Below are 10,000 nucleotides of genomic sequence, written 5' to 3'. Positions count from 1 at the left end.
CCACTCTACACCACTCTACTCTACACCACTCTACTCTACACCACTCTACTCTACACCACTCTACTCTACACCACTCTACACCACATCACTCCACACACACCACTCCACACACACCACTCCACACACACCACTCTACTCTACACCACTCTACTCTACACCACTCCACACACACCACTCTACTCTACACCACTCTACTCTACACCACTCCACACACACCACTCCACACACACCACTCCACACACACCACTCTACTCTACACCACACCACTCTACTCTACACCACTCTACTCTACACACACCACTCTACACCACTCTACTCTACACCACTCTACTCTACACCACTCTACACCACTCTACACCACACCACTCTACACCACACCACTCTACACCACACCACTCTACACCACATAACTCCACACACATCACTCCACACACACCACTCCACACACACCACTCCACACACACCACTCCACACACACCACTCCACACCACTCTACACACACCACTCCACACACACCACTCTACTCTACACCACTCTACTCTACACCACTCTACTCTACACCACTCCACTCCACTCTACACCACTCTTCACCACACCACTCTTCACCACACCACTCTTCACCACACCACTCTTCACCACACCACACACACCACTCCACACCACTCCACTCCACTCTACACCACTCCACTCTACACCACTCCACTCCACACCACTCTTCACCACACCACTCTTCACCACACCACTCTTCACCACACCACTCTTCACCACACCACTCTTCACCACTCCACTCTTCACCACTCCACTCCTCACCACTCTACACCACTCTACACCACTCCACACACACCACTCTTCACCACACCACTCTTCACCACTCTACACCACACCACACACCACTCCACACACACCACACCACACACCACTCCACACACACCACACCACTCCACACACACTACTCCACTCCACACACACTACTCCACTCCACACACACTACTCCACTCCACACCACTCTACACCACTCCACACACACCACACCACACACACCACTCTACACCACTCCACACACACCACACCACTCCACACACACTACTCCACTCCACACACACCACACCACTCTACACCACTCCACACACCACTCTACACCACTCTACACCACACCACTACACCACACCACTCCACCACTCTACACCACACCACACACACCACTCTACACCACTCCACACACCACTCTACACCACACCACTCCACCACTCTACACCACACCACACACACCACTCTACACCACTCCACACACACCACACCACTCCACACACACTACTCCACTCTACACCACTCCACACACCACTCTACACCACTCCACACACCACTCTACACCACTCTACACCACACCACACCACTCCACCAGTCTACACCACTCCACACACCACTCTACACCACACCACACCACTCCACCACTCTACACCACTCCACTCCACAGTCGAGTTATGAGTGCATGGTTTAGATTCATGTGTTGATGACATTGTTCTATACCACAATTATACCCTGTCCTCTTGCCCCCCTCCTCTCTCGCCTCTCCCCCTCTCTCTCTCCCCCCTCGATCTCTCTCTCTCCCCCCTCGATCTCTCTCTCTCTCCCCCCTCGATCTCTCTCTCTCCCCCCTCGATCTCTCTCTCTCCCCCCTCGATCTCTCTCTCTCCCCCCTCGATCTCTCTCTCTCGCCCCTCGATCTCTCTCTCTCCCCCCTCAATCTCTCTCTCGCGCCTCTCTCTCTCCCCCCTCGATCTCTCTCTCTCCCCCCTCGATCTCTCTCTCTCGCCTCTCTCTCCCCCTCAATCTCTCTCTCCCCCCTCGATCTCTCTCTCTCGCCTCTCTCTCCCCCTCAATCTCTCTCTCCCCCCTCGATCTCTCTCTCTCCCCCCTCGATCTCTCTCTCTCGCCTCTCTCTCCCCCTCAATCTCTCTCTCCCCCCTCGATCTCTCTCTCTCCCCCCTCGATCTCTCTCTCTCCCCCCTCGATCTCTCTCTCGCCTCTCTCTCTCTCTCTACAGAATAGCATATTGTCGGGTCGCAGCAGAAACTCTCCTCTCACTGAGAGAGCTTCGCTGGACCAGGGGGTACAGAACGGCAAGGACAGGTACACACACACACACACACACACACACACACATTCATACTGACTCTACACACACACACACATTCATACTGACTCTACACACACACACACATTCATACTGACTCTACACACACACACACACACGCACACATACACACACACACAGACACAGACACACACACACACACACAGAGAGAGCTTGGCTCTGGCTGCCATTCCTTGCCAGTTGGCCCAGGCCGGCATGCAGCTGTTCCCAAGGGATGGTCAGCCTTCCTGGGCGTGAAAATCATCCATCGCTGGACGAAGATTAGTAGACTACGATTACTGGCTACACGACAGGCTGGTTGACACACGCAGAGATGGACACACACACACAGACACAGACACACACACATGCCCTTCTCTTCCTCCCTTCACTTCTACCTGTATCTTTAAGAATAAACACTGTCTCTCCCAGCCGGTACCCTGCTGTCTCTCCCTGCCGGTACCCTACTGTCTCTCCCTGCCGGTACCCTACTGTCCCTCCCTGCCGGTACTCTACTGTCTCTCCCTGCCGGTACCCTGCTGTCTCTCCCTGCCGGTACCCTACTGTCTCTCCCTGCCGGTACTCTACTGTCTCTCCCTGCCGGTACCCTACTATCTCTCCCTGCCGGTACCCTACTGTCTCTCCCTGCCGGTACCCTACTGTCTCTCCCTGCCGGTACTCTACTGTCTCTCCCTGCCGGTACCCTACTGTCTCTCCCTGCCGGTACCCTACTGTCTCTCCCAGCCGGTACTCTACTGTCTCTCCCTGCCGGTACTCTACTGTCTCTCCCTGCCGGTACCCTACTGTCTCTCCCAGCCGGTACTCTACTGTCTCTCCCTGCCGGTACCCTACTGTCTCTCCCTGCCGGTACTCTACTGTCCCTCCCTGCCTGTACCCTACTGTCTCTCCCTGCCGGTACCCTGCTGTCTCACCCTGCCGGTACCCTGCTGTCTCTCCCTGCCGGTACCCTACTGTCTCTCCCTGCCGGTACCCTACTGTCTTTCCCTGCCGGTACTCTGCTGTCTCTCCCTGCCGGTACCCTACTGTCTCTCCCTGCCGGTACCCTGCTGTCTCTCCCTGCCGGTACTCTGCTGTCTCTCCCTGCCGGTACTCTGCTGTCTCTCCCTGCCGGTACTCTGCTGTCTCTCCCTGCCGGTACCCTGCTGTCTCTCCCTGCCGGTACCCTGCTGTCTCTCCCTGCCGGTACCCTACTGTCTCTCCCTGCCGGTACCCTGCTGTCTCTCCCTGCCGGTACTCTACTGTCTCTCCCTGCCGGTACTCTGCTGTCTCTCCCTGCCGGTACTCTGCTGTCTCTCCCTGCCGGTACTCTGCTGTCTCTCCCTGCCGGTACCCTGCTGTCTCTCCCTGCCGGTACCCTGCTGTCTCTCCCTGCCGGTACCCTACTGTCTCTCCCTGCCGGTACTCTGCTGTCTCTCCCTGCCGGTACCCTGCTGTCTCTCCCTGCCGGTACTCTACTGTCTCTCCCTGCCGGTACTCTACTGTCTCTCCCTGCCGGTACTCTGCTGTCTCTCCCTGCCGGTACCCTGCTGTCTCTCCCTGCCGGTACCCTGATGTCTCTCCCTGCCGGTACCCTGCTGTCTCTCCCTGCCGGTACTCTACTGTCCCTCCCTGCCCGTACCCTACTGTCTCTCCCTGCCGGTACTCTACTGTCTCTCCCTGCCGGTACTCTACTGTCTCTCCCTGCCGGCACTCTACTGTCCCTCCCTGCCGGTACTCTACTGTCCCTCCCTGCCGGTACTCTACTGTCTCTCCCTGCCGGTACTCTACTGTCCCTCCCTGCCCGTACCCTACTGTCTCTCCCTGCCGGTACTCTACTGTCCCTCCCTGCCCGTACCCTACTGTCTCTCCCTGCCGGTACTCTACTGTCTCTCCCTGCCGGTACCCTACTGTCTCTCCCTGCTGGTACCCTACTGTCTCTCCCTGCCGGTACCCTACTGTCTCTCCCTGCCGGTACTCTACTGTCTCTCCCTGCCGGTACTCTACTGTCTCTCCCTGCCGGTACTCTACTGTCTCTCCCTGCCGGTACTCTACTGTCTCTCCCTGCCGGTACTCTGCTGTCTCTCTACCGTTCCGACTGTCAGTTCTCTTCTCTCGCTAAAACAGATGCACGCACACACACACAGACACATACACACACACACACACACACACTTCAACCTGCCATAGGCTGTATGTGTCCACTATGGATTAACCACGGTTGGAGTTTGAGTCAGTGAATTCTGCCCATTGGAATCATAAAAATGAAATCACATTATTTTGAATAGTTTACTTCATATTGACGTCGGTGTTAATAAATGATCATCTTAAACAGACACGTTTTAAAATGATTCTTATACAATGTTTTGAGTGTAAATCTATGAATTGTATGTTTCACCTAATGTGGAAGTGCTCTCCGCCCTGGTTATCATGCTTCATCATTTAAATGAAACCTTATTCCCTCTGTAGTACACTACTTATGACCAGGAGCACTAACCCTCCATGGAGCACTAACCCTCCATGGAGCACTAACCCTCCATGGAGCACTAACACTAACCCTTCATGGAGCACTAACTCTCCATGGAGCACTAACCCTCCATGGAGCACTAACACTAACCCTTCATGGAGCACTAACCCTCCATGGAGCACTAACCCTCCATGGAGCACTAACACTAACCCTTCATGGAGCACTAACCCTCCATGGAGCACTAACACTAACCCTTCATGGAGCACTAACCCTCCATGGAGCACTAACACTAACCCTTCATGGAGCACTAATCCTCCATGGAGCACTAACCCTCCATGGAGCACTAACCCTAATCCTCCATGGAGCACTAACCCTCCATGGAGCACTAACCCTCCATGGAGCACTAACACTAACCCTCCATGGAGCACTAACCCTCCATGGAGCACTAACACTAACCCTCCATGGAGCACTAACCCTAACCCTCAATGGGGCATTGACCCTCCATGGGGCACTAACCCTCCATGGAGCACTAACCCATGGAGCACTAACCCTCCATGGAACACTAACCCTAACCCTCCATGGAGCACTAACCCTAACCCTCCATGGAGCACTAACCCTCCATGGAGCACTGACCCTAACCCTCCGTGGAGCACTAACCCTCCGTGGAGCACTAACCCTCCATGGAGCACTAACCCTAACCCTCCATGGAGCACTAACCCTAACCCTCCACGGAGCACTAACCCTTCATGGAGCACTAACCCTCCATGGCTCATGGTCTATAGTAGTGCACTATATAGGGAATAAGGTGTCATTAGACTTAAAGCGATTTAAGTGACTTTTTCGATGTTGATTTGATACGTGGGTGTGTCCCAAACGGCACCCGACCCGCTGTATAGTGGGCCCTGGTCTAAAGTAGTAGGATTAGGGTGGCGTTTTGGACACATCCCATGTCATGTCATTAACCTAAATACAGTGTGGAGTTGTCCTCCCTTCCCCACTCCCCCCCTCCCTTCCCCACTCCCTCCCTCCCTGTCCCTCTCCCCTCCCTCTCTTCTCCCTCTTCCCCACTCCCCCCCCCCCTCCCTCTCTCTCCCCCCTCCCTCCCTCTCCCCCTCCCATCTCTCTGTCTGTCTGTGTGTCTCTCCCTCCCTCCCTCTCCCCCTCTCTCCCTCCCTCCCCCTCCCATCTCTCTGTCTGTCTGTGTGTGTCTCTCTCTCTCTCTCTGTATAAAGGGATTAGTGATGGAATATTAACTGTGGCGTTGTAAAGATCTGCAGACTGCCTCTAGTAGTCTTCACACACACAACCTCCAGTCCTCAGCCTGAATAAACAGTTATTTTCCCACCACAAGCTAATGTCTGTCTGTCTGTCTGTCTGTCTGTCCTCTTCTTTTGGCTATGTATGGCTGTTCTGTCACTATGTAATCAGCAGTCTGTTGCTTTGACCTCCATTAAACCTCCTCTCTTTCTCTCTCTGTGTGTGTGTGTGTGTGTGTTTGTGTTTAAGCTCTTGTCAACAACTCTCTACTTCTGCTCCCCTGTATTTGTTAGTCTATTTCTACTCTTTTACTCCTGTCCTCTCCCCTCCTCCCTCCCTTTCTCCTCTCTCTTCCTCGCTCTCCTCTCCTTCCCACCGCTCTCCCTCCCCTTCTCTCCCTCCCCTTCTCTCCCTCCCCTTCTCTCCCTCACCTTCTCTCCCTCACCTTCTCTCCCTCCCCTTCTCTCCCTCCCCTTCTCTCCCTCCCCTATGCTGAAAGTGTTATGTTTTGCTGCTCCTAACCATGCTTATCCCATCCACGCCCTGTCCGCCCTCACACACTCCTGTCATGCATGTGTGTGTGTGTGTGTGTCGGGCGGGCGCTCCCCTCCCCCTACCAGCCTGAACACCCCCGGGTCCCGAGCCTCCACCTCGTCTGCTGCTGCCATCCTCTCCTCTTCCTCCTCTTCCTCCCGTCCCCGCCAACACAAGTCCCTATCCACCTCCAACCACCCCTGTCCGCCTCCCGGCCCTGACTTCCACGCACTGCACCACCGGCCCAGGCAAGTGGCCTCTAACCCCCTTACTACACCCTGCTAGACCCCCTCCCTGAAACCCCGGGTCTGGAGTTAGAGAGGGAGGGAGAGCGAGGGGGATGGAAAGAGAAATTGAGGATGGTTTTTCAGAAGCAGGAAGAGTGGAGAGATGGACAGAGGAGAGGAAAGAGAGGGAGGGAGGGACGGACAGAGGAAAGAGTGGGAGGGATGGACGGACAGTGGAGAGGGACGGACGGACAGTGGGGAGGGACGGACAGACAGTGGGGAGGGACAGTGGAGAGGGAGGGAGGGACAGTGGAGAGGGAGGGAGGGACAGTGGAGAGGGAGGGAGGGACAGTGGAGAAGGAGGGAGGGACAGTGGAGAAGGAGGGAGGAACAGTGGAGAAGGAGGGACAGTGGAGAAGGAGGGAGGGACAGTGGAGAAGGAGGGAGGGACAGTGGGAAAGTGGGGAGGGACAGTGAAGAAGGAGGGGGGGACAGTGGGGAGGGAGGGACAGACAGTGGAGAGAGAGGGAGGGACAGTGGGAAAGTGGGGAGGGACAGTGGAGAGCAGTGGGAGGGAAGGTGGGGAGGGAGGGACAGTGGGAAAGTGGGGAGGGACAGTGGGAAAGTGGGGAGGGACAGTGGGAAAGTGGGGAGGGACAGTGGGAAGGTGGGGAGGGAGGGACAGTGGAGAGAGAGAGGGACAGAGGAAGGTGGGGAGGGAGGGACAGTGGGAAAGTGGGGAGGGACAGTGGGAAGGTGGGGAGGGAGGGACAGTGGAGAGAGAGAGGGACAGTGGGAAGGTGGGGAGGGAGGGACAGTGGAGAGAGAGGGACAGTGGGAAGGTGGGAGGGACAGTGGGAAGGTGGGGAGGGACGGACAGTGGAGAGAGAGAGAGAGGGACAGTGGGAAGGTGGGGAGGGAGGGACAGTGGAGAGAGAGAGAGGGACAGTGGGAAGGAAAGAGAGGGACAGTGGGAAGGTGGGGAGGGAGGGGCAGTGGAGAGAGAGGGAGGGAGGGACGGTGGAGAGAGAGGGAGGGACAGTAGGGAGGGAGGGAGGGACAGTAGGGAGGGAGGGACAGTAGGGAGGGAGGGAGGGAGGGAGGGACAGTGGGAAGGTGGGGAGGGAGGGACAGTGGAGAGAGAGGGAGGGAGGGACAGTGGAGAGAGAGGGAGGGACAGTAGGGAGGGAGGGAGGGACAGTGGGAAGGTGGGGAGGGAGGGACAGTGGAGAGAGAGGGAGGGAGGGACAGTGGAGAGAGAGGGAGGGAGGGACAGTGGAGAGAGAGGGAGGGAGGGACAGTGGAGAGAGAGGGAGGGTGGGACAGTGGAGAGAGAGGGTGGGACAGTAGGGAGGGAGGGAGGGAGGGACAGTGGGAAGGTGGGGAGGGAGGGACAGTGGAGAGAGAGGGAGGGAGGGACAGTGGAGAGAGAGGGAGGGAGGGACAGTGGAGAGAGAGGGAGGGAGGGACAGTGGAGAGAGAGGGAGGGTGGGACAGTGGAGAGAGAGGGAGGGAGGGACAGTGGAGAGAGAGGGACGGTGGGACAGTGGAGAGAGAGGGAGGGAGGGACAGTGGAGAGAGAGGGAGGGAGGGACAGTGGAGAGAGAGGGAGGGAGGGACAGTGGAGAGAGAGGGAGGGAGGGACAGTGGAGAGAGAGGGTGGGAGGGACAGTGGAGAGAGAGGGAGGGAGGGACAGTGGAGAGAGAGAGAGGGAGGGACAGTGGAGAGAGAGAGAGGGAGGGACAGTGGAGAGAGAGGGAGGGAGGGACAGTGGAGAGAGAGGGAGGGACAGTGGAGAGGGAGGGAGGGACAGTGGAGAGAGAGGGAGGGACAGTAGGAAATGTATAAACCCTTGGTGTGCTCTTTCTCAATTTGTCTTTTGGTGATTCCTCGCCTCCTCCACCATATTGGAGAAGGTCCCCACCCCTTCTGACCTTCTTCTCCATTGGGTTTTCAGAAGAAGACGAGGAGATAGGATGCAAGCAATTGAGACAATATGATTGAGAGAGAGCCTGAGAGAGTGAAGGGAGGGAGTTTTCTGACTGAATGATCCATGTGTCCATGGTGTAATATCTGTCCTCTCACCCAACGCCGGATTGACCCAGGCGTACCGTAGCGTTTATCTTATTTGACATTTTGAAGAATGAAATCTCTTTTTCAAGTGTCCAAATATACATTTGAACCTCTGCTACAACTACTAATACAACTAAGTACCGAAATAATATATACATATTTACTAATATCTTAAACATGGTGATGTTTCTATTAGCTTACAGTATGTTCTGAACATTTGAAAAAAAACGTATTTCTTAAGTTCACTGTGTGATTTGTTTTTTAATGCCCCTTTATTCCAGTCAGTTTGTAATTGCTGCTGTGTTGCTGAAAGGAGTAGCGTGAGTCTTGTAACGTTAGGTGTTCCTTAATTTATATATACAGGGACATTTTAAAGTTGATACATTTTAGAAATAAATTGGTACCAATGCGGTTGTCTTCTTTTGGGGAGCGACAGTCCATTTAGTGATTCAGACAATGTCTTATAATGGCATCCAAGAATGGATTTGCAAATTATTGACAAGAGGTTTGAAGTAGGGTTGTAAGTAAGTTTAAACGAAATTGGGATGCTTAACGTTAAGAAAAATCCCTAATGGAAACTTTTTTTGTTGTTGTTCTTTTTGTTGTTGTTATTTTTGTTGTTGTTGTTCTTTTTGTTGTTGTTGTTCTTTTTGTTGTTGTTGTTGTTGTTATTTTTGTTGTTGTTATTTTTGTTGTTGTTCTTTTTGTTGTTGTTGTTCTTTTTGTTGTTGTTGTTCTTTTTGTTGTTGTTGTTCTTTTTGTTGTTGTTGTTGTTGTTCTTTTTGTTGTTGTTCTTTTTGTTGTTGTTGTTGTTGTTCTTTTTGTTGTTGTTCTTTTTGTTGTTGTTCTTTTTGTTGTTGTTGTTCTTTTTGTTGTTGTTGTTGTTGTTCTTTTTGTTGTTGTTCTTTTTGTTGTTGTTGTTGTTGTTCTTTTTGTTGTTGTTGTTGTTGTTGTTCTTTTTGTTGTTGTTGTTGTTGTTGTTGTTCTTTTTGTTGTTGTTGTTCTTTTTGTTGTTGTTGTTGTTGTTGTTGTTGTGTTCTCGAAGTACAGCAACTAATCAGTCTCATCCATTCCAAAAATACTGAATCTTAGGAGTCGATTCCTAGCAGAGGATTTGTTTTCTTCTAAATGTCTTGGTAAACACATTTACATACTTATTGTTTTAGGAGAGAGTGGTCTGCGCGCAGGCAGCTCGAGATTATTTGATTGACAGTTCTGGTCACCTAGTGATAGTCATGGCTAGAAGGGATCCCGCTTTTGTCAACCTACTGCGGAAGTTCTCCTAGCCTGCTACGAAAATGCAAAATCTG

The 10,000-nt window shown here is 53.5% G+C and overlaps 1 protein-coding gene across 1 annotated transcript in view; it reads left to right on the top strand.

Annotated features, from left to right (window-relative positions):
* mark2b (MAP/microtubule affinity-regulating kinase 2b) overlaps window positions 1–10,000 on the top strand; it is a 91,002-nt gene that overhangs the window by 48,752 nt on the left and 32,250 nt on the right. The window contains 2 exon segments of the mRNA XM_090183407.1: window positions 2,045–2,130; window positions 6,476–6,637. Of these exon segments, the coding sequence (XP_090039533.1) occupies window positions 2,045–2,130; window positions 6,476–6,637 (248 nt within the window).

This window comes from Oncorhynchus mykiss, chromosome 9 (assembly GCF_057628025.1).
Source record: "Oncorhynchus mykiss isolate SJ-2025 chromosome 9, ASM5762802v1, whole genome shotgun sequence".
Classification (NCBI taxonomy): Eukaryota; Metazoa; Chordata; class Actinopteri; order Salmoniformes; family Salmonidae; genus Oncorhynchus; species Oncorhynchus mykiss.
This window is presented reverse-complemented; position numbering and strand designations above follow the sequence as displayed.